Here is a 24,663-nt window from a genome sequence, read left to right as displayed (position 1 = left end):
TTACTTCATCATTTTCATCCTAACACGGTACATATTGTAGGGTATTAATTTGTATTTTTCTATACATTTTAGGTATAATTTCGAAAAAAGCTCAAACGTTTAGTGTACTAAAAAAAATATATTCTCTACCATATATGGTTCATCTTATAAAGTTTGATAAATCATAAGCGTATTACACGCAACATTCTCCGGAGTAGTATTAATTACAATGACAAATACACTATTTTGAAAATATTGAGGAAATTGTAAATATTCTATTTCAGTGTTTAGTTGAATTAATACAATGAGATATATGGTACTTAATAATAATTTTATATCAAAAGCCTATGATAGTTTTTAAATTTTCTTGATATCAACAGTGTTTTTAGTAAAGGTCCGGTCAATATGTTTCATAATAATCTTTTAAAACCAATTCAAGTTGACTAATTTAATCAGTAATTTAAGTAATAGTCTTTTTTTCAAAAAGAGAATATATGTGTACACTCAATGTATGATATGTGCTAAATAAATTGGTAAAATAGGTTAGTTGGGCCACTAGAATATTATATTTTTGGTCTTTGGGCCTTTACGAGTATTTATGTTAATGCTAATGTATGAAAATAAATTCAATCGGAAGGTTAATAATAAAATTTTATAATTAAATAAATGTTACTGCTTTGATAACAAAAGCCAGAAATAGTTATTCGCTTTCAGTTTATATTATTTTTTAATATGACTTCTTTTACAATTGAGTGTGGGCGAAGCAAAATGAATAAGCTAAAAATAGGTGGCAAAAAGGCCCATGATCTATCGCATTAGCATGAAGAAAAAAAAATAGATGATCGATATATAAAAAACCCAATAATAAAAAGAAAAAAAAAGTAGGGGAACAAAATCTGTTGTAACACCTTAGGTGATGAGTATTGTGTTAGATCAAGAGGAGGCTATGATACGAGCATAAATGAACTCATTCCATGTATCGGGCAGCCCCGGTAGGCACCAATGGATGCAATCGGCATAGGTGGCCGGGTCGGCCTGCTGCTCTTCTGTCAGCATCTTCCCTTGTCGTATCGTGTAGACCGAAGTATGTGCATCTTTCCTATACTCTGACAATTTCGTTATGTTTACAAAATTAACTCCCACTTTCATTGACTTTGTCACGTTCGCTGCTATCCTTAGCAATCTGCGGTCTGTCCCCACATTCAGTGGCATCGTCGTGTTTAGAATTGGACTTGTTTCCTTAGCACATTTGATGCCGTCTGGATTGTTCCAATCCAAGCTCCTTCATAAGAAGGATATATCAAGACTCAATAACTCAATATCAAATCATGATTGATTTTTTATGATCCTAGAATGATTAATGCAACTACATCTATATAGTAAAATTGATTTTTTAATGTGTAGCACAAACTTAAAAGAATAAAAAGTAAATGTTGGCGTGGAAGCAAAGGAAGAATAAATGGGGCATGGAGCTTACTTGATGTGAAGAGGAGACATGCTCATGAAAAAGACTTTGGTGCGATTGGGATTAATATTTTTGTCGACCCACTTTGCCCAAGTCCTCATCACTCTCCCATAAGCTACGGGCCTTTCCACTTCATCGTACTCTGTTGCGCCTTTGTCGAACGATCCTCGTCTGTTTGTGACCGACAAACAACGTTAATTATCATAATTTTTTGGGTTATTTGCCTGTAAATTCTCAAGCTTTCGCAAAATTATGGTTTTTTGCATATCATCTTCGAAATCCGCCTATAAATTACAAAACTATTGATTTGTTTTGATTTTGCAACCAAACTAAATGATTCTTCTGATTTTGCAACTAATTAAGATTTTGGCACTAGCATAGTTTGATGACTTACTTATGTGATATTATCAAACATAAAGCAAAACGTTGTCACGTTTTAGGCAGCGACAACATCGTATTATAGTTGATTAAATAATTTCAAAATTTCCTAATTTTTTTAGGGCATGAGATAAATATTTTTGGAGTTAGTGTGACTTACAGAACTTTCATGGAAAAAGTGTTCATCCACCAAATATATGTGTTGAAAATGAGGTAGTCCACATTCTTCCAATTCTTGCCATGTTTCTTGATTGAACCAGGCATGATAATTCTGTTCAAGATGCTGTGCATGTTTGGATCATCCGAATTTGACTCCACCAAGAATGGTGCCCAATAGAACTCCACTGTGGCATTGTAATCCTGCCAATGAAATTTTATAAGTATTAAAAAATAGCTAATCACTTATATCATAATTTTAGTATTTTTTCCACTGTCCATAGGTAAAAGGTTCGACTCCTTATGTATTACGCGGACAAAAGGTTCGACTACTTAAACGACGTCGTTAATATACGTAGCCTTTAATTTTTACATATTTATGTGCCATGTTAAAAAAATTTAGAAACGTAGCTATTAAAATTATTTATAACGAGACAATTGAAAAAAAAAAGTTACAATTATAATATAATTAACTATTTTGAAAGTTACTGGATCGTCCATACCAAACTTCATAACTTTTATCCAATTACCCTATTAGACTATCTCCAATTATACATTAAAAATGAGTTTGGATGTAGAAAATTTATCTAACCATACACCAAACTCAAACTCATTTTTGGGTTGTTCTATGGAATAACACCAAATATGGTGTTTACTGTAAAAGTTTTGTGAGAAAAAACTTTAAAATGATGTAAATTTTGAATTTGGTGTAAATGATTGGAGTAATGCTACTTTTTCGTGTGAGATATACTCAAAAATGGGTTTAAGTTTAATGTAAATGAGAGGGGATGAAATTAAAACTAAATTTGTTGTAATAAAGAATGTTTAATTTGTAATAACGTATTGCAACCCCACCTACCACGTTGTACAATATCAAAGGTGGTTAGCTCGTTAGGAATATTGGACATAATATATTTGTGTGTGTATCGTGTAATGTAGCACGTATTCGATACTTGTAATTTCAGTAACATGCGCACCAACTAATGATTGGCAAAGCCTCGAATATGTTCCGATCAAAAAGATACATTATCTAATATTTAATCCTAAAAAAAAGAGATTCAAAGTAAAGACTAAAGGGATTTACGCCCCAGCTTTATATTATATATATACTCTATAACATAAAACTTTTGGCTAAGTAATAACAACCCTTAGTTATTGCATATACTTTTGACTAATAATAACACTTAATTGTTGTCCTATTCATTCACATCGATATCAAAGGTTTGCTTCGTGGACCTTTTTTCGTTTGTTCTGTATTGATCCAATAATTAAATTATAGTACTACTAATAATCACATATTAACCATATGATATGATTGAGACATAGATAGAGAGTTGTAATTAGCAATAATTGGTAGAAAAATAATTACCTCAATTCTGAAAACTGATAGGGAACCATTCTTGTTCAAGCTCTTCCTGCCCGGTGGGACTACCGATTGAACCAAGCAAATCATCGATTCCCATTGATTCCGATTCAACGAGTCCCCGACAAACATCAATCTCTTGTTCTTCATCTTCTCAAGCAATAATCTTGCCTTAAATCTAGCAAATTTATCAACATATGTGGAGAATAATTAATCAGCTCATTAATTGAGCAACAAATTAAAACCGTAATATAAGGAGAAAGAAAAGAACCTAAGGAGATCATGATCAATAGATCATACTCAAATGTGAAAAGCAAAAACACAAAGGAGTATCTTTGAGCAAGTAATGCTCCACATAATCAAAGAAAAAGTTACATAACTTACAATCATGTTTCCTATTTTGCAAGCATTAGTTAAAACATTATAATGACTCGAGACCCACTTAAATGATGACCACTTTTAGAAATAAATGTGCAAGCAAATAAATGACCTCTAACCACGTTAATAGCAAATGACCCATATATACGTGCTAGAAGTTCAAATCATCCCAAATCAGAAACTTAGAAAATGTACAAGCAATATATATATATATGTGCAACCCCGCTTTACTAATAGGAGTTCTTTTGGAAAGTTTCAGTGATAGAGACTTATCTTCCATATCTCTCATATATTATTATAAAGATACTAAGTAATATAATGAAAGCACCAGATGATACGAACTTGGTCGTATCATCTGGTGCTCCAATCGTCGCCGATCAACCCCTCGATACGACGGATGTAGTATCAGTCCACCATGAGGACTTAGCCCGTCGCCGATCAACCCCTCGATACGACGGATGTAGTATTAGTCCACCATGCTATACTCATGCAAATGTGGCGTTGAGATGTGCATCGAACGCAACAATATGGTTGATATTAAAAAGATATAAAATGAAGTTAATTACTTGGGCAAAGAACATTCTGTAGGCTGCCATCTCCAATTCTGATACAAAGAATCTCTCCTTCCATTCCTCAAGCAAGTGACCTGCGCCGTCAAGAACTCACACCGATCCTCCTTATAAATTGGGTACGAAGTGTTGTCAAAAACCCAATTCCCATCAAACAAATCACACTCCTCCGGCGGGATCTCCACCCCATCCTCCTCGTCTTCCTCCTCCTCCTGCACCGGCAACTGAATCATCTTGGTCTCTCCCTTCACTCCATCATCGGAAACCGCGCCCTCGACCTCCGTCTCCACCACCGTCCTGGCGTTCATGACGACAGAGACGGTGGTGGTCTGGGTGTCGAGGGCCCTCGGGCGGGAGGAGGAGAAGGGGAACTCGGCGAGGGACTTGACGTCCTCGTTGTACATGAAGCAGCCGAAGAGGAAGATGGAGAGGATGACGACGAAGGCGGAGAGGTTGCCGCTGCGGCGGGCGGCGGCGGCGGCGGGCTTCATGGAGAAGGAGGAGGCGGCGGCGGCGGCTGAGGAGAACTTGCGGCGGAGGGAGGGCTGCATGGTGGAGAAGGGATGTGAGAGGAGAAGAGGAGATGGGAGAAGAGTGACATGATCGATGGGGCTTACTTTTCTTTTTAATAAACGGAGGCGGATTTCGTTTGTTGAGGGGATTTGGATTATTTTGAGATGGATTTGGTGGGATGGAGCTGTCGGTGGTGGCGGGGAGGGAGGGAGGTCTTTCTCAGCTGCTTACTTCTCATCATCAGCTTCTAACTACTCTCTTTGCTTTGTGTGTTTGTGTGTGTGTTTGTGTGTGAGAGATGAAGAGTTAAGCGAAAGAAATGTTTTGGTTGAGGATGATCGTTTTCAGTCGCAGTTAGAAATTGGTACTAGAAGTATTCAATTTGTCCTATAAAAATAGGGATATTTGGGACACTACATGAGTTAATGCATAAATGGTAAAGTAGGAGAGAGAAAGAGAATGATAGTTAAAATAGTGTTAATGGATAGTGAGATCTATATTATTATTAATGTTTAATTATGAGCCCTAATGATATACTTCCTATGTCCATGATTAAATATCTCATATCTGACCGACATGAGTTTTAAGAAATTGTTTAACTTTATAAAGTAAAGTGAGAGAAAAAAGTTAGTAAAATGTGGGACCTATTTTTACAAATTGGTTTTATAATAAAATATGAGTGATATGAGTTAACGGAATGTATGGTCCACTTACCAAATACTCTCTATGTCCCACTCTAAGTGAAGCATTTTCTATTCCGGCACGAAATTTTATGTAGTGTTATTTTGTGAGTAAATGAAAAGAATAAAGTAAAGAGAGAGGGAAAAAGTAGAGAGAGTAATGTTTCAATTTTTAGAAAGATGTATAGTAAAAGTGAAATAAGTCATTTATTAGCAAATGGGCGAAAAAGAAAAATGAGACATTTAATGGTGGACAAAGGGAGTAAGTTGTAAATAAACTGATGTAAATAAGATATGAGTTGTGGAGAACTTTCCATAAATGAGAATGAGCTATTTTTATGTGACGGGAAGAAAAGGAAAATATCTCTATTTTTATGGAACAGAGGGTATAAGGACTATGTTTAGGAAAGCTGAAGGGGTAGTTTTGTCATTTTAAGTTTGCTAGTTAGCTACCAAATGTTGGGGGGGGGGAAACTTCGAATTAAGCTTATGGGGTACATTTGATGTAAATTGATAATCAATCGCTGGAAAGTTCACTAATATGGTTGGTGAACATTTGAAACCAAAAATTTGCTTCCTCATCAATTTACGCACCTAAATAGAAGTTGACCCATATTTATAACTCTAACTTAGAGTTGTTATAAAGATTAAACTTACATTAGGTAGGGAAACATTAATTAATTTTGATTGGATGATTTAATTGAGAGGATCTTCAATATAAATAAGAGTAGGAGATAATTGGGACAATTTAGTCGTTTTCATAATTTCTAAAGTCAAGGTTGGTTTATTTTAAGTAAAACAAACATTTTCTTTAAAGTTTTAATTCCGATTTTAAAAATAATAAAATATTTTATTAAAAATAATAAAATATTTTATAATCATAAATTACTAAATAGTTCACTTATTGATACACATCGTAAATTTATATTTTAGAAATATGACGGAGGATATAGAAAAAATCAAAAGAAAATTAAAAAATGTATAAACGATAAAGGGAAAAATTAAAATTCAAATGTAAAAATTACTTAAAAGAAATTGATTTTAAAAAAATATAGTTCAATAATATATTTTAATTTATTTTAAATATTAATTTCATAATTGAGATCATTTATGTCTCGTAAGTTCATGCGATTATTGAAAAATGATATTGTATTAAAAATTAAATTAAGTGAAATAATACTATTGTTCAGATTTTGTAATCTTAGTATGTATAAGTTGTAATACTCTCTTATTCTTATAAAAAATTGAATTATTTTTATTTTAGTCTGTCTTTTAAAATTATGAACTCTCTATTTTAGGTTATTCTATGTAATAAGGTGAGATATATGTTCAATTAATAATAATTCAATCACATTTTCTTTCTATATCTTTCTTACTTTATTAATAAAACACTAAAATTTGTCTCCTTCAAAAGTTCATATTTTTATGGAGTGGAGGGAGTAACATAATAGGGGTCATTCAACAATGAAAGTCTATAACACTCGATCCTCATATATATGTCGGGTGCACAAAATGATAAGATTTGGGAAATTGATATTACAAAAATTAAATTATATCTCTGTAATTTTAAAATTAGTCAAGTTATCCGCATACAATATTAGGGATAAAAGTAGTAGTAACATAATACAGACAACTTATTAAATATCAAGGAATCTTTTGGTGCATAAATTAATGATCGATATAATAGAAAATTGACATTAATATCAAATTGTGTTAAACATCATCCTTTAACTACGTAATAACATGATAGGAGTCACTTGACAATGGTAGTTTATAACACATGATCCTCAAAAAAATTATCGAAAATTTGATATTTAAAAAATTTCATCGCTATAATATCAAAAACAAATTTTAATATTATTATCTCTTAGTCCCTAAACAATACACTCATTTTTCTATTGTTTGTCGTCCCACAAAATTAATACTATTTTTTAATCTTTTATCAATTATGCATAAAAACTGATTTCATTCTCAAAATCCCAATTTTTAGAAAGGAGGGGTACATAACAGGGACCAAATGATGCTCAAATGTTTCTTTGGAGGACATGAGAAAAGGTGGACTAAGTGTGAGAGAAATTTTTTATTTCTAAAATGAAATTATATTTTTGAATATCTCAAATAATAAAATAAGATTAGTTTTTTATTGACAGGTGGAGTATATAAAACATCTCTATTGTTTCAAATTGACCATTTTACTACTACTCCTGATACCTTCCCCATCCCATAAGGATAGATATTCCTCTATTTTTATGACTTCTATAAAAATAATTTATTTTTTACTTTTAATAACTTTTGTGTCTAATGAGGTGGACTTCATTTTTTACTAACAATATTTTATATAATTATTATATGTATGAAGCCCACCTCACTAAATATTTGATTAAACTTCTATACAATTATTATGTGTATCTATTTTTTCTCTAAAACCAACTACACCCTTATAATTCACAATCACAGGTGAACCAATAAAATTTGAAATAGTAATTTGGTGGATAATTTGGTTTGGTTTGGTTAGGTGTTTCTCTTTATAAACGAGTCTCAACTCTCACATGGAGTTGTTGATCATGGTTGAATATGAGTACATAATATAATCATGTTGATTCAACAGTCATTGGCTTTATAACAAGCTCCCACAAGGAAATTATTAGAAACCAATAGATTTTTTCTAATTTCGTTTTCGATTCTCAAATAAGTTGTGTTAAGGCCTAATAATAGAAAAATACACCAATGTCCAATTATATGCCACTTCAAATTTTTACCATCAACTTTGAATGTAGTTATGACAAAATTAAATCCTATTCAGCGTGTCTAATGACAATTTTAAATAACACGGAGATGATATGACAAAATTTAAAATGCCATTTTATTGATTATTTATGTGAGTTTTTTATACTCCTACGTAATTTTAATTTGTTATATATTTTTTGATGAAACGATGTCATTTTGATCTGGTTAAACATTTCAATATGCCACTTCAAATCAAGACGACATCATTTTGAACATTCCGATAAGTCACTTTGGATTTAATTTTCGGTGAAATTCGGTTTCCAGAAATTAGTTTCACACTAAATTTTTTTGTATTTATTCACCACATTTGGAGTTGATAGTGAAAACATGAATTGGTATATAGTTAGTGTCTGTTTTTGGCTCTTCGCACTAATTGTAGGAGTATATATTTTCTTTTCTTTCTTTTTTTTCCCAAGTATCCCTCCAGCTAGATGACTAAATCCTCGTTCCAACTGTCAGTGCACCAAGCGGCTGAGGAGTGATTGGCCCATTCACACATCCAAAGGCATGAATCGAACTTTATATTTTCCTTCTAAACATGCAAGTATGCAACCTCCATCGCTCTAAAACAAACATTCTTCCCTCTCTTGTAAACCTTCTACCATCAGCTGCCACCCGGAGACGAAGGCGAGACGAGAAGGCAGGACGGCACGAGCAGCATGTTGACTCTAGGGTTGGCGAAGGCGCAGACAACTAGCATTGTGATGAGAGGGGATGAGAAGAAAGTAAATACTCTCACCTTCCCACTTAAGATGACACGTTTTTCCTTTTTAGTTTGTCCCAACTAAGGTGACACATTTCTTTTTTTTGAAAACTCTCTCTTCAATTAATATATCCAACCACTTTTCCCATTCCTATTTAAATATTTATCTTTCTTTCTTTCTCTATTTTAATACTTACATCCACCTTTTCTATGTCCAATTAAACACATTAACCAATAACTAATAAAATCTCGTGTCTGCCAAGAAATGTGTCATCTTAGTCGGGATGGAGGGAGTAGTAATGGTAGAGGAATAGAATTAGAACTTAGCCTATTTTCTTCTTGGATTTAGGCCTATCCTCATTTTGTTGGGCCGCCCATGAAGAGAGTTTTAAAATCTTTAGAAGGCTGGGTCTCTTCCAGTACATCTATTGGACTTCTTTTTTAAATTTGTATTTGTGGGCTTCCACTTTATTTCTTGGAATTCGGACTCACAAAATCGAATAAATTTATGGATCATTGGGTCAGATTTATTTAAGTTGTACTTGTAGGTTTAATATCTAATTAATTGTTCGGGACTCAGATTTGATCAATCCCAAAACAATTGAATCGCATGATTCAATAGTATCAAACATTTAAGCACTCGATTTAATCATATCTAAGTACTGAAATCTTTTGATTTGATGTCTCGAGGTAATTGAATCTTGTGATTTAATTAGTCTCCAAGTAAATAAACATCTTGATTTAATTAGTTCCAAAATAAATAAATCATCTGATTGAATTAGGCCCAAGGTAATTATATATCCCGATTTAATTAGTCTCAAGTAGTTAAATTATTTGTATTGATTTGTCTTAAAGTAGTTAAATCACATGATTTCATTAGACCAAAGATAATTAAATATTCTGATTTATTTCATCAGTTGGTACGAAGGAACGTTAGAAATCTCTTATAGAAGTAGTTCTAGCTAAACTGCCTATGCTTACATATCGAAGAAAAATATGAAATATGTAAAATGAATTAGTAATGAACATATTATAATCATTCTCCATCATATCTCATTCAATTTTGCACAAATTTTACTCTCTTAAGAAAGAAAACTTTTATGTTTTACGTATTTTATTATAAATTAATATTATAATTGTTTCTGTACTTCTGTTGTATTTTTAAAAGTTGAAAAATGTCAAATATATATGTTAACATTACATGTAATTATGTGTAACAAATTACGAAAAGTATTGTATACTCTTGCTTTATTATAAGAAACATATACGATTGCAAATATGAATATTTGTCATTCAAATTATAATTTTTCTCTAAATTGTGATCATCCAAATCTTTTGAAACTGAAACATAAAAATAAAATTATAGCTTTCTAATTTTTTTACAATTATCTTATAATGTCAAAATCAAAATTAATATAACAGAATTATAATTTAATAATAAAATGACATTGTTTAAGACAAAATAATGTCATTCTATCTTAAATGTGGAGTAATTACAACTATGGTAGCCAAATTCGTACATTAACGTCATTCTAAATTTTTCGTATAAAATCAAACAAAAGCAATATTCTTTCAATTTTGGGCAAAGGAGGTGGGACAAATAATATCTAGTCTTTGATAGAAAAGTCAAGAAATAGAAAATAATTCGAGGATACGCAATTCTAGTTAGGCGGCTGCAATAAAGATTCAATAATTACAAAAGTACATATATAGATTTAATAATTGATCAGTGTTTTGTAGATGGGACCCACACGTAGAAAATTTTATTTAAATCCAATTCTTCTGGTTTGTGAATTAGGAGTAATTAAATGGTGATGTGTGTTGAGGCAACAATAATGGATTTCTCCACCCAATCTTATCCAAGTCAAAAACACACAGCTGATCCTGTCTTTAACAAGAAAAATCTTCTCGATCTTTTTATTTACTATACTATTATTTATTTTCTTGGGTTAAAAGAATAGCTTAAAAACAGTTGTATTCTACAAACTTAATAAATTTTAATTTGTTGCTATCTACTCTCATTTTTCATATTTTCTCATTTTTCATATTGTTACAAATAAATATTTGTAACAATAGAGATTAATCATAGTATAAAATATCAAAATTTCGATAATATTAGCATGATAAAAATTCATATATGAACAATATTTTCTTTTATATATCCGTCATGGTTAGGTTTATCAAAATGAATTTATCAGTATTTATTTCAACTTGAGAGCTCATGCATTATGGTACGGACTATATATTAAATATATTAATTGTATAATTAACTTCATTTTGTCTTTTTTTTTTTTAAGTAATGCCACCGTCCTTATCGATTTTGGTCACCTTTCTTTCAAGATCGTGATCCACCTTTTACCTCCACTAATCCAAAGTGTTGATAATTGGATTTATCAACTATTTGTTGGTCTACTTTGGTATAAGAAAGTGACTCACCCCACTTGGTAGACTTCTACATCTTCAATTACCTAATTTTCTTATTCTATTTTTTTTTTTATTTTTGTTTCGAGTGTATTTCATTTTCTTTTCTTTTATCTAGGATTGGATAAAGTAAAATTAATTTTAAATATAAATTAGAAACTATTTTAAACTACTTAAACTATTTCATTTTGCTGTCATTTATCACGGTCTTATGTTTAGATTCCATGAATGTATTTTATTATATTTAATTTATTATTTTTCACATCAAATTCATTGTATATTTTCGTCACAAAGTCATTCTCTAATAGTTCATACAAAGAAAGTTTTGTAAAATAATCATACATGTGTCAATGAATAATCCCTTGTCATGTAGTCTAATACTATAGAAATTATAGTAATTTCTTTTTAGTGCTAGATTGGAAGAGAGATTTCGACCTCTTAAATTGTGTAGATAATCATATTCAAATCTTAACTCCGGTACATATAATCATGCAATGAAACGTCAAGTACAAACTGAAATTATACCCTCACTTTGAAAATGAAAGAAAATTTGTGCAAAAATAGTGCAATCATATCTTAAAATCAATTGGCCCATGTAATGTTTGGTAATAATATGTGATTAGTGTGGTCTCTTTGCTAAAAATGTATTTTAATTTTATAAAAAATCTATTCATTTCAAATATAACGAAGTATGATAGTATTATTTTGCATTTTTCACATGTTATTTATCTAAAGGATCATTGATTGTGAATATCATGAACTATCATCAATTTTTAAAAATTTCTAGTGAATTTAAACCTTGGTCCTAAAATTCTTAAACTTTGATTTTATTTGTGATTTTCCACAACATAAAATTCGTATGTAATTGAATCATTTTGGATAGGTATAAACAAAATTGTTTCACGTATACATTTGAAATCAAAGGCTAAATTAGGGTTCATGCCTTTTTTTGTCACATAAAATTCATCTTGTTTTAAACGAAAGTTAGAATTAAGTGTTCAATGTCGAAATTTGTTACTCATCTTTATCAAATTTCTTTCTTTTCCACAATTGGATTCAATTTAGTAAAGAACATTGCATATATTCATAAAGGTCACTTCTCGCACAGATTTCAGAAATACAGAAATTCAGTCCTCACGTTCATTCATCACTTTAAATACGAGAATTACATGAAACTAATAATCTCCTATATATTCATATGAAAAAAAGAAAAAAAGAAAAAAAGGAAAAAAGAAAAAAAGAAAAAAAAAACTAAATAATCTCATTTCCCAATCTAAAAATTGGTTTCTTGATATCGCCATCAGTAACTATAGCTACAGATATGGTGTTAAAAATGTAAGAATCAGAAAGAATTTGATCAAACCCTAATCAAAGATAATCCCAAACCAATTTTCCCGCCACCAGAGCCTTTTCTCTCAAGCCACTATCTGCTCCTGCTCTATGTACATTTGCTCGAGCCATTGCGGCATCGCTGTCGTCGTCGTCGTCTCCGTCTCGTGCCCGCCTCCTCCGCCCTGCCTCTGCTTCGGGCTATACATCATCCCCTGCCTCCTCGTCGGGCTGTACATCCCCGCTGCCCCAGCCGGGACGTCTTTCACAAGCGTATTAACCCACGACACGTCCGGCTCGCCCACATCTGAATGAGCCGGGGCTGCGTTCGCCCCAGTTCGGAAACCAAACGAGGCCGATTTCCTAAGCTTGTTCACTTCTTCACCATTGAAGCCCCATTCTAGCTTGCCGTCGGGAGCGCCCCACTCCGAGTGCTTGAGACCGGCCGGGGAATTGGCTGTTGGCCCGTAACGATATCCACCACCACCGCTGCCTCCGCTGCGGTCAATGAAGCTCTGGCTCCGCTTCGTGAAGGCGGTGGACCGTGAGTTCATTACCGCGGCAGCTACTGCAGCGGAGGAGTCAAACCCATACGGCGAGGGATTCCCTGATGGCGAGGACGAGACGTTCATCGGGTAGCTTGCTCGGAGTTGGTTCATATTCTGTCGCATCTGAAGGCCCGTCGGGGACTGCATCTGCGAGCTCGTGGTGTTGTTTATCTTCGGTGAGAGTCCTTGCAGCTGCGACAGCATAGACGGGTCGAGAGATCCGAATATGTCGTCGAGGTTCGTAGGCGTCAGGTCGGCCATCCGTGCGTACGGAGACGAAAGGCTAGCCATCTCCTCCGCCAGCTGCTGCCGTTGTTGGGTCCGGATCCTCTCCAATCCGAGCATCTCGAGATCCAAATCGACCTCTCGTGCGTTCAAGGCTGTCTTGAGCCTGCTCCCGGGCAGCTGCAGAGCAGGCGGCGTAGCAAGGCTGACCTTGTTCGGCCACATGCTCCCACCCTTCAGAGACGAGCCGGTAACAGAAGGGGACGTTGGTGGTGTCGACGCATTATTAGGCATCATCAACGAAGACGACAAGGGGCTCAACGTCGTCGCCATATCCAACGCAGATAGAGACTTTGGGGACGGCATGGCTGAGCCCGTGGAGGCATACAACGGGCGCAACTCGTCCGGCTTGTGAGCGAAAAAGCACACCTTCCTCGAGCAGCCGGTCTCGTCCTTGCAAAGGCGAGTCCTGTACTGGGCCGGATGCAGCCACGACTCGAAAACACCATGAGCGTACTCGCACCCATCGCCCTTCCCACAGCTCCCCTTCTTGAATTCGGGGCAGGGCACGCACGTGTAGTGATACGTCCTCGGGTCACGCCTCCTCGCGTTCTCCCCAGGGTGGACGAACGGGCACTCGGTCCAGTCGTGAGAGTACGCCCTCGAGCAAGGCTTCACCTTAAAGCTATACATCCTAAACTCATCACTCCCATAAACACCCGTGTTTATATCCGGTAACGGTATATCCATCGGATACTCCCTGTTCTCACTCGCAGCCAACGGCTGCTTCTTGCTCCCCTCTTCCTCCCCCACGCTGGTCACCCCGTTAAGCATCATCTCCAACTGCTTCCTTCTCGGACTAGCCGAGGATCTCACACACGGAGCAATGAGATCACCGGGCTTCCTCCCCGAGACATCCACGATGCTCGTGTCAGCAGAGGCAGCCATCAACAACTCAACAACCTCCGCAGAGGACCACGAGCCACCAGCAGCAGCGCAGTGGAGGGCCGTGGCACCATCCGAGCCACACGCCCGATTCACATCAACTTGCCCAGTTGCGATTATATACCTCAAAACCTCGGTGTTTCCATACAAAGCAGCAATCATGATAGGGGTTCTCTCCTCATACCCCATCTTCTTCGACCCGAAGCTTCTCCCATACCACGAACTCACTTCATCAACGCCACGGCCTCTCTGCTCGACCTCGTGCACAAAGCCAGCCACATCGTCCGTGGCCGCAAATTCGAGAAGTTTCGAGCAATTATTGAGCCTTCCCACATGAAATTCAGCCTCCATCTCCAAATCAGAAGAGCTGTGTTTATTCTTTGAATCACTACACATCTAAAACCTGAATTGAAACAGCAGATGCACTTAGATAAATCATATAATCAACAAAAAAATCAAAAACATATGTAAATAATTTATAGATTATAACAGTTATAGTTGTCTTGACAGGCTGGTTCAGCTAATAAAAACAAATACTGATATTTTTTCCTCGGAGAAACCAAAGATTTATCCAACCATATATACAGACAGGTTGTCAACGGAAACAATTAATCAAGAAACCCCAATTAATCAAGAAGCGCTTTACAAATCACTATCCCACAACATCAAACCCTCAAATTTAAAACAAGATGCAAAAATAAAACCCCCAAATCTTGAAACTTGAGAGCTAGAAATTAATCGAAATAGCTCTAGCAAAACATTATAAAAATCGAATCTTTATCTTTAAAATAGCAAATTCATAGAAATACCTATAGCAAAAAATTATAAAAATCGAATCTTTATCTTTAAAATAGACCACCCATTCAAGCACCAAAATAAGAAGAAAGAAATCGAATACTTATTTAACTAGACATAGAAAAGGTATGCCATTACAAACCTTTGTCAATAAGAAGAATTTGGGAGGATGACTTTTATGAATGATGATTTGAAAGTTTAGAGGCGGAGTATTGAAGCTATATTATAAACACACAAGTGTGCGTATATATATTTCAAGAATTTCACAAAAAGGTTTAGTATTGGAAGGAGGGGAGTAGGAAGTTGTGACTTTTCTTCTTGCTTCAATTATATTAATATTTTATTCCAATTGTTTCTAAAATGGTCAAAGTCAATCTTCAAACATGGGCCAAACGGAACACCGATTCTGTGTGGTTCAAATTTTATAGGCGAAATGCAAATGCAAATGCAAATGCAAATGTAAATGTAAATGCGAAATGGAATGATAATGCGAATGCACATGAAATGAAATGCAGATGCGAATTGAGAATGTGGGGGTGGGGCCCAGATGAGTACTCAGAACCCAATTTCGACCGCCATAACGGGCTTGTCTCGTCACGTGTGGGGTTCACTTTGCTGGAAACAGATAAAATAAGATAAAATATCCAGCCGGCCATGCGACACCTGTAATACTAGCATTTTTTGGTCTTTTTAATTTACAAAGATAATAGTGATATATTTTACTTCATACTCTTCCGCAAGAGCATGCTAAAGGGTATCGCCATTCTATTATTCAATTTAAATATTTCAATTAATAAAAACATTTTCACAATATTAAATGCATTAATAATACCCAAAATATTATTATAAATTACTAAAAATTTAAAAATGACATAATTAAAATCCTAAAAATTAAAAATTACATAATTAAAATCCTACAAATTAAAAATCACATAATTAAATCATAAAAAGTACATCCGTGGAAATTTAAAGAAGACTAGCCCGATGGCGGTATCCCAATGCTTGTCGGAGAGCTCGTATCATTGCAAAATGTGAACAAGTTTCCCGGGAGCCATCCGAGACGTATCAGTCATATTGGCTTGAGTCAAAAGGGCCCACAACGCGTTGTTGTGGGGTGGAGGCGGCACAAAGGGAGCGGGAGCTGGTCGTGTGGCTGGGGTCGTTGCACGACGGCGGTTGGTCGTCGCCTGTTTCCTTCCTAGCAGCGGTTGGGAACCGCTCGGGCCGGCGTCGAGGCTACCCAAGTGAACTCCGGCAAGCTGGCTAGCCACCTCATCCTCACCGGCGTCGGATAGGGATACTGACCTCGACCGTTTGCTGGAGGAGATGGAGGAGGATGCGACGCCTCCCTTATACTTCGGATGATGACGCGCCTCGTGCCAAGCGTTGAGATGCTTGAATGGTTTGTAGTGCATTGAGTGGTAGTTCTTCATGGCGGTCGTGATCACGTCGATCTCGCTCGTGCCGGTCCCTGTCGACGCATGTTCCTGGAGGTAATACCCGTGGAACTTTCGGATTTCTTTGTTGGCTCTTCCGATGGGATTGCGCGTCATGCTCTCATTGCGCTTGATGGTTCCGTTCGGTCAGGTGGCATTGTACCGGAGAGCGACGCGGGACCAAAACCTGTCCCTTTCGTGCCTATCTCCGCATCTTCGGAGATTCTCAAATAGGCTTTGAATAACTTCTCCATCTCCCCCCGGAGTGTACGGAGTGCGGACGTTGGGGTCACCGGTACTGCCACGAGTACGAACACGGGTGCTACGAGGAGGAGAAGCGTCGGGACGGTCGGAATCGCCCTCTGGAATTTGGGACAACGGTGGCATCGAGGTGCTCCCTCCCGTGCCTGTTTTGGGAGCCCACCCGTATTGCCCGTCAGGGGCATCTTGCTCGTCCACCGGGTAAGGCCGGTAGCCACCCGGAATATGCGAACCATGAGTTTGAGAAAGGGGCGAGAAATCCGTATCCGGATTAGGGAATGGTATTGGGCTGAACCATTCGTGGTTCCATCCGCGGGAGTCGGAGGGGTGATTGTCGGAGCCGAACATTTTTTTGCAAGAGTGAAAGAGTAAGAATTTAGATGAGAGCTGATGAGAGAACTGTATTGTGTAATGTGGTGGGAAATTTTTTGTGTGAAATGAGGGTATTTATATATGAAAATTTGAATTTTGGGGTAAAAAAAATAAAAAAAAAATTAAAAGTGGAGAAAAACAGATATATTTTATTGGGAAGTGGGAAAATATATATTTTTTTATTTAAAATCGAATTTTTAATATTTTTAGAATTTTTTTAAAAAAAAGAACGAAAATTGTCAACGGCACGGGCGCGACACGTTAGCCTGCTCATCGGCACGGCGGTGCTCGGTGCATCGAGCAGGGCCGTGCCGACGGCAAGAGCACAGCGGCGAGTAGATGCATGTCGCGCCGTCGGCACGAGCACGACAACCTGCCTTAGCATCGAGCACCGATGCAGGTGCTCTTAAGGATTTGACTTATATAGTATCCCTCCGTCATATTCAAGAAATCTATATTATTAAGTGGTATGTAATTTTAAAGGAAGTTAATAGCTGAAGTAAGTAGAAAGAAAATGTAATTAAATATTTTAATAAGGAGAGTGTTGGTTTCTGGATTACAAGAGATAAATGGAGCGTAATACAAACCAAAAGAATGAATATAGTATAAAAAAACTGAAATGAAATTACAATGGAAAATTGAAACAATAAGCAGTAAACAGTAGTTTGCAAGCCGAGTCGAGGAGTCCTCTTTCCGCAAGACGAGATACGCCCCGGTAATGCTCTCGGATTGACGTGTCGTCCCCAAAGATAAAACAACTTCGTCTCTGATGAAGCAGCACTGCTATCAGCAGAGCTCTAGCGAACTGGATGGAGGTGAGGGCAAAGCTTCGAGAGAAAGACAATGTAGGAGAGGCGGACAGCGGTGGCGGCGCACGCGTGTGCGCGTAGTGGGCTCTACTGCCCATCTTAGTCCACTATAATTATTACATGTAATAATTATTCTTATTAAATACTCCCTTCGTCCCAATAAGTATGAAACATTTAGTTTCCGGCACAGGATTTTATGTAGTGTTGTTTTGTGAGTTAATAAATAGAGAGTAAAGTAAGAGAGAGGAAAAAGTAAAGATAATGTTTTTTCCATTTTAGAAAATGTTTCATTTTTAATGGAACAACCCAAAAGGAAACATTTCATTTTTAAGACAGAGGTGGTACTAGTTTAATAAGGTTGTTACTTCCAATGTGAGATAATGAACTTTCTTAATTAATCTCATGGCTTCTCACATAGCTCATTTAATGGCTCGCAATTTCGACCAACTTTAATCAATTATTTCTCACTCATCGGGAATTGGATTTGAAAATGAATATAACACGGTCATCTACTCTGAACGTATATTGACGCTATATTATTTAATTTTACAAAATTAAATGTCTAGTTAAATTTATTCTTGGTCAAAACCCTTTGACCGGACACACGATTCCAACAATCCCCCATATGAGTGGAAATAACCATGCATATGCACGTAGACACAAGCTCAACTCTCAAGAGGTATAAAGTATAAGATAGGTAGTTGTTGGTTTTGAACTATCAATAATTGTGTGACTCGGTCTAATAAAGTACTCCCTCCGTCCCGCTTTAGCAGTCCCGGTTGAGTCGGGCACATGTTTTAAGGGGTATTAAAGTGTGTAATAAATAAATGATGTAGTGGAGGTTGGGTCCCACTTTTAAACAACTTTTTTACTTTTTTGCTTTTAAGTGTGTAATAAATAAAAGATTTAGTGGAGGTTGGGTCCCACTTTAAATGATGTAATAAATAAATTGATGTAGTGGACATCAATTTTTATGCACCGAGTTCAACCGGGACTCCTAAAGCGGGACAACCGAAATTGATCAACCGGGACTGCTAAAGCGGGACGGAGGGAGTATAAATTATGCTAGGGTGTTGTAGTTGGAACTTGTATAAACCATAACTGTGAAAGCACATTCCTGAAATTTCCTTATCTTGTCCCATTTATCTCTTTATTTTTATCTGCATATGTTTACTTGCATTGTTTTTACAAAATTTATTTTCAAAACCCAAAAATATTTGTTTTTCTAAATAGTATAAGAAGCTTAGTAGAAGATAGATACTTTGTGATCATTTTCTGTGTGTTCGATATCTGGTACTGCCCTTTAGCTATAATATATATATATATATATATATATATATATATATATATATATATATATATATATATATATATATATACTCTGTATACTAGCAGATTTATTTATTGTTAATAAAAAGTGCATCAACAGGTATTCACCAATAATACTCGAATCTTATATTAGTAAAATTTAGAGTCGGGGTATTTGTTTCTTATATAAGATACTCTCTCTGTTCCATAGTAGTGGAGTCATTTTTCCATTTTAGTACGTTTTATAGCAATTGAGTCATTTCATTTTTTAGTAAAAGTTAACACATTTCTTCTCACTTACTTTACTTTCTCTTACTTTATTATTTCTTCATCTCTCTACTTTTTTTCTTTTCCTACTTTATTCTTCATTTACTTAACTCACCTAACACAATTTTTTTTAATCTCCGTGTCAGAAAGAAATGCTCTCACTATTATAAAACGGAGGCAGTACATGAGTGGACTATATTATGCACCCGTGCTTAAAAAGATTTGTAAGAAAGTAAAAGGTTGAATTGGCTTGGGACTAGTAGGACCAAAAGCTGCATTTTTTTTTATTATCAATACTATACTATCTAAAAACATAGCACTTAAATTATCACGACCGCACTTTCTAAGGATAGAAAGCCCGGTTGATCGCTATTAGGGGAGGATGAAAGAAGCGGGGAAGAAAGGGGAAAACTGTGGCACAACTGAAACTTGAACCGAAATAACTCAAATAATATATATCAGAGTGCACGATACAAAGAGCGCAAACTCGACTTTTACATTGCAGCGGAAGAGTCAAGAGTAGATAACGTCGTGTATGGAGACACGTCGCATCCGAGTACTATTCAATCGAAGGATCTTCATCGTCTATGCTCAACACCGCCCGCCGTCATCACTGCTCAACCTGCACATTTTTAAAACATATGCAGGGCTGAGTACTTAGTGTACTCAGTGGACACGTGCCGAAATATATTTTACTAAAAAACTAGTTTTGTCAAGCCACTCTTTGAGTGAACTCGGGGTTTTAGGAAAAGGTCCGAGAACACTAAAACATTTTCCTTTTTCCTTTTTGAAAAGCGATATGTCGATCTATTTTCCTAGAACATATGCCGTATCTGACTAACTCCTGGGAAACAGAAGCCCACTAACCTCCTAGTGAACATAATTCACGAAACTCCTGGTGAACCGGAATGTATGGGCTTATCCCACTTACAAACCCGAATTCACTAACTCCTGGTGAAACGGAATGTATTGGCTCATCCCACTTACAAACCCGAATTCACAAAACTGAAACTCATGGTCTAGTAGGGACATCGCCTTGCTAGTCAATCAGATAGGCAAAGTTCAAAATAAAACATGGCTTGACATAACCTTTGCAACCTTATTTTTCTCATAAAACCGTTTTTTTATATAAACTCATCTTTCTTTCATCAAAAGCCGAACACATAACCTTCAAAACTTCCTTTTTTTCTCGTAAACGTATTTGAATCAAAACTCATTTCTATTGGTCAAAGCAACCCAAAACTTCCGAAACTTCATTTTCCTTGTAAACATACTTTTAACAAAACTCATTTCTATCGGTCAGAACCGAACACAAATATCAACAAAGGCTGACACTTCGCAAGCACTATAAGGAAACACATAACATCATATAAATCACATCACTTTCACTTTATGTAAATAACACTTTTCATAATGCCTCACATTAAATAGCGAGCTCGCACTTAACACCACATCTTAAATAGGAGCACACGAAATACTTTTCATAAAAACTGTAAACATACTTTAAACATAAAGCCTTAAAAATATCTTAGTTCGAAAGCTCACATAAAAACACTTTAGTTCGAAAGCCTACAATCATATATCACAATAGAAAGCCCGTAAAATACTGTTCGTAAAAACTGTGATTTTAACAGAAAGCCTACCTTGTTCGCTTAAAACTCCTTAACTTGAATTTTCCTGACTCCACCCTTAACTTGCGGAGATAGCCTTTTGAAAACAACAACGTACTAATAAGACTCGAGAAATTCTTAAACTTTAATTAGAATTAGAATGCATGCCCCTGATTAATCATGGCCCAAAAACTTAATTAGAATTCTAGCATAAGACTAAATTAATTTCAGCCCAAGCTCCTTCGTAAAATAATTCCGTCTGACCCAACTGCTCTTCTCCCCCTTTGATTTATTTTGCCCAAGGATCAATTATTTCAGCCCAACAATTAAATAAATATACTGGCCCAAGTCTCCTTTTAATACTCTCCAGCCCATCTATTTTTTTATTATTGGCCCAACAACTTAAATGGAAAAAGGAAAAGAGGCATGAAGCCCACATTCTTCCTCTTGTCTCTCGGTTCTCATCTCTCTCTTCCCTCGTGCACATTTTTTTTATTATTGGACCTAGTATGATGTCCGAAACATAAGCAGAGGGTGTGTTACCTTTGCTCGGGTGATTCTCTTGGCTGTCGGACTGCCCTCTCGATCTTCACCACTCCTTCCTCCCTTGCTGCACTTCTTGTGTATTGTGAATATAGAGTGGTGTGAGGAAGGAGATGGTGGTGGAGCTAGTATTTATAACCAAAACCCTTGGCATTTTGTGTCTAATTTGAGATATAGATTCCCTCATCTTTTGGATTTGAGATAAAAGCTTTACTACCCCTTTGGTGTTAGCATTGGGAAGGATGCTCTTGTTTTTCTAGCTATGGGTTCCTTCCCCTTTTAGCATGACAAAATGCCTCTTGCCTCCTTGGTGTAAGTCTTGGGATAGGAGAGATCTTGCTTATCTTACCCTGTTATTTGAGGAATTGTTGGTACTCTTGGTCTTTTTTGGGCATTTCTCTTATTCCATTTTTGTGTAACCTTGTCGCAGTAAAGTGAGTCTTGAGATGCAAGGCTTGGAGTGTAGTGGCTGTAGAATCGAAGGAAAGGGAAAGGAGAGAAAAAGGAAGATTTTGACCAATTCACCTCTTTTGTTCATTACTACAAGTAGTATATTCCAAATCTTGAACCTTGGACTTTTTGTAAAAGAGTGGTTGTATAATCTCTTTGTATGAAAGATGTAGGAGGTCTATTGTATGTGTTTAGGCATGTCACTCTATTTGATTTTCTTGGAATTTCTATTTTCCAACAATTGTAGTTTATAAAAATTTAAATTCCTTGCACTTTAATTCCAAGTGTCTCTCCGTCCAAATTTATTTTTATACTCCAAAAATCCGTGCACGAAAACTCGGGGTGTTACATAAATGTCGAGCTTTCTTGTTAGTTCTTAATATCAATGTACCTATAGAGTGGGGTGGACTAGTTGAATTGAATTTAACTAAAACTAAAGAACAAGAAAACATGAAGATAAGTATTGCTTGGTTGAAAATTCCAAAAGTGAACACGTCATCAGTGAGGAACAAACCATATCAATAATTTATCACAACTTACATTAGAGCATCCGCAATGGTGCAGATGTCCCGATCGGACAACCGACGGACTTCCCAAAAACACTTCCTGCCACGTCATAAGGACATCTCACTGTACAATGACGGACATCTCCAATGACATCCCGACGGACATCCACAATAAAAAAATCACAAATTCACCAAATTAAATAATTTATGGAAATAAAATTTCGACACGAATAAGGACGGAGAAAGTGCAATGATAATTTCATTAAATAAAAAAATGAAAAAAGTACAGTTCAACAAAAAAAAATTAAACAAATTACATTATAAAATATCAACGTGCACCCCTCCGTGTCCATAGCTCTTCAATTATATCATTCTGGAGTCGAATATGGGCTTGTTGTTAGCGCATGTCGGTAAATGCACGGTCCCGATAGGAAGCTCCATGGGGTATCCTTATACGCATATTGGCGGTGACCACGCCGTGGCTTGGACCGGCAGCATGAACATCATCATTGGCTCAATCAGTCACTGTTGGACCTTCGTCTTCGACAATCATGTTGTGTATGATAATACATGCGTACATGACATTAGCAGTGCTGTCAATATACCACAGCCGTGATGGACCCTGCACTGCCGCCCATCGAGCCTGAAGCACACCAAATGCCCGCTCCACATCCTTGCGCGCTGCCACCTACCGTCTCGCAAAATAGATCTTCTTTTCGTCTGATGGGCATCTGATCGTCTTCACAAAGACGGGCCACATAGGGTATATCCCATCCGCCAAATAGTAGCTCATATTGTGCTGGTTGCCGTTGGCGACGAAACTGACGACCGGACCAACGCCCATGCATTGCTCGTTGAAAAGGGCGACGACTGGAGGACGTTGATGTCGTTATTTGACCCGGCTACTCCAAAATACGCATGTCAAATCCACAGCCGGTAGTCAGCTACCGCTTTAAGGACAATCGTGGGATGCTTGCCTTTGAAGCCGGTAGTGTACACCACTTTCCAGGCGGCGGGGGCAGTTCTTCCACTCCCAATGCATACAATCTATGCTGCCCAACATTCCCGGAAACCCATGCTGACTCACTTGCATATCCATCAGAGTCTGGCAGTCTTCGGGGGTAGGCTTCCGAAGATACCTATCCATGAATATCTCCCTAACTCCAACACAAAAATACTGTAGACATTTGCGGGCAGTCGACTCACCGATGTGGAGGTAATCGTCGAACATGTCCTCCGAGACTCCGTACGCCAGCTGTCTGATTGCGGCAGTGCACTTCTGTATGGGCGTGTGAGCGGGTTTACCCACCGCATCCTCCCTGAACCTGAAATACTTGTATCGACCCTCTAAAGCGCTCACGATACGCATAAATAGCGGACGATGCATCCTAAAACGTCGCTGGAATAAGTTATCCCCAAACCGCGGCTCCGGAGCGAAGTAGTCCTCATACAACCGATGGTGTGCAGCGATGTGACCCCGTGGTACTATAGTTCGACGATGGATGGGGAGAGGTACCGCTGGCTGCTGCAAGGCCGCTTGTATCAGGCGATTTCTCTCCCGGGACGTATAGGCCCGCACCTATTCGTTAATTCGTCGGCGTACGTCATAAGCACCCCTACCACTACCACCCGCACCACTACCACTACCACCACCACTAGCCATTTTGGATATACTGATAGAAACGTAGAGAGAGAGAGAGAAACTCGTTAAAACAAGTGGTGCGAATGAAATGAAGTTCAACGAGCCGTATGTATAGAGTTTTTTTTAAATTAAAAATTAAAAATCGGGACGTCCGCGCGGACGTCGCCGGAAGGCCGCGGATATGCGGTGTCCGCAGCAGACGTCCGCATCCGTGCCTCTCACGTT

At 36.8% G+C, this 24,663-nt stretch overlaps 2 protein-coding genes and 1 long non-coding RNA gene across 3 annotated transcripts; all 3 read right to left on the bottom strand.

Moving 5' to 3' along the window:
* Positions 1-676: 676 nt before the first annotated feature.
* On the bottom strand, positions 677-5,126 carry LOC121743685 (protein ESKIMO 1-like). Its single transcript, XM_042137013.1, has 5 exons — positions 4,286-5,126; positions 3,348-3,519; positions 1,983-2,182; positions 1,457-1,615; positions 677-1,261 (listed from the first exon to the last, which is right to left on the bottom strand). The coding sequence occupies exons 1-5, from the start codon at positions 4,837-4,839 to the stop codon at positions 913-915; spliced, it is 1,434 nt and encodes a 477-aa protein (XP_041992947.1). The 5' UTR covers positions 4,840-5,126; the 3' UTR covers positions 677-912.
* Positions 5,127-12,510: 7,384 nt separating this feature from the next.
* Positions 12,511-15,567, bottom strand: LOC121744965 (zinc finger CCCH domain-containing protein 47-like). The gene is made up of 2 exons (XM_042138676.1): positions 15,377-15,567; positions 12,511-14,842 (listed from the first exon to the last, which is right to left on the bottom strand). Exon 2 carries the CDS (start codon positions 14,833-14,835, stop codon positions 12,808-12,810), a length of 2,028 nt encoding a protein of 675 aa, XP_041994610.1. The 5' UTR covers positions 14,836-14,842; positions 15,377-15,567; the 3' UTR covers positions 12,511-12,807.
* Positions 15,568-20,267: 4,700 nt separating this feature from the next.
* On the bottom strand, positions 20,268-21,925 carry LOC121744196. The gene is made up of 3 exons (XR_006038513.1): positions 21,841-21,925; positions 21,331-21,394; positions 20,268-20,309 (listed from the first exon to the last, which is right to left on the bottom strand). It is a non-coding gene; the product is annotated as an uncharacterized LOC121744196 (long non-coding RNA).
* Between the last annotated feature and the right edge of the window lie 2,738 nt (positions 21,926-24,663).

The sequence above is a fragment of the Salvia splendens genome, chromosome 8 (assembly GCF_004379255.2).
Source record: "Salvia splendens isolate huo1 chromosome 8, SspV2, whole genome shotgun sequence".
Lineage (NCBI taxonomy): Eukaryota > Viridiplantae > Streptophyta > Magnoliopsida > Lamiales > Lamiaceae > Salvia > Salvia splendens.
The sequence above is the reverse complement of the archived record's forward strand: the minus strand, read 5'-3'. Positions and strand labels throughout refer to the sequence as shown.

Excerpts from the sequence above, each read along its gene's own strand:
- LOC121743685 (XM_042137013.1), bottom strand. The coding sequence starts at position 4,839 with ATGCAGCCCTCCCTCCGCCGCAAGTTCTCCTCAGCCGCCGCCGCCGCC. Across the intron at positions 2,183-3,347 it reads TATCAGTTTTCAGAATTGAG|GATTACAATGCCACAGTGGA; the intron begins GTAATTATTTTT and ends TTTCATTGGCAG. Across the intron at positions 1,616-1,982 it reads ACTTTTTCCATGAAAGTTCT|ACGAGGATCGTTCGACAAAG; the intron begins GTAAGTCACACT and ends GGTCACAAACAG.
- LOC121744965 (XM_042138676.1), bottom strand. The coding sequence starts at position 14,835 with ATGTGTAGTGATTCAAAGAATAAACACAGCTCTTCTGATTTGGAGATG.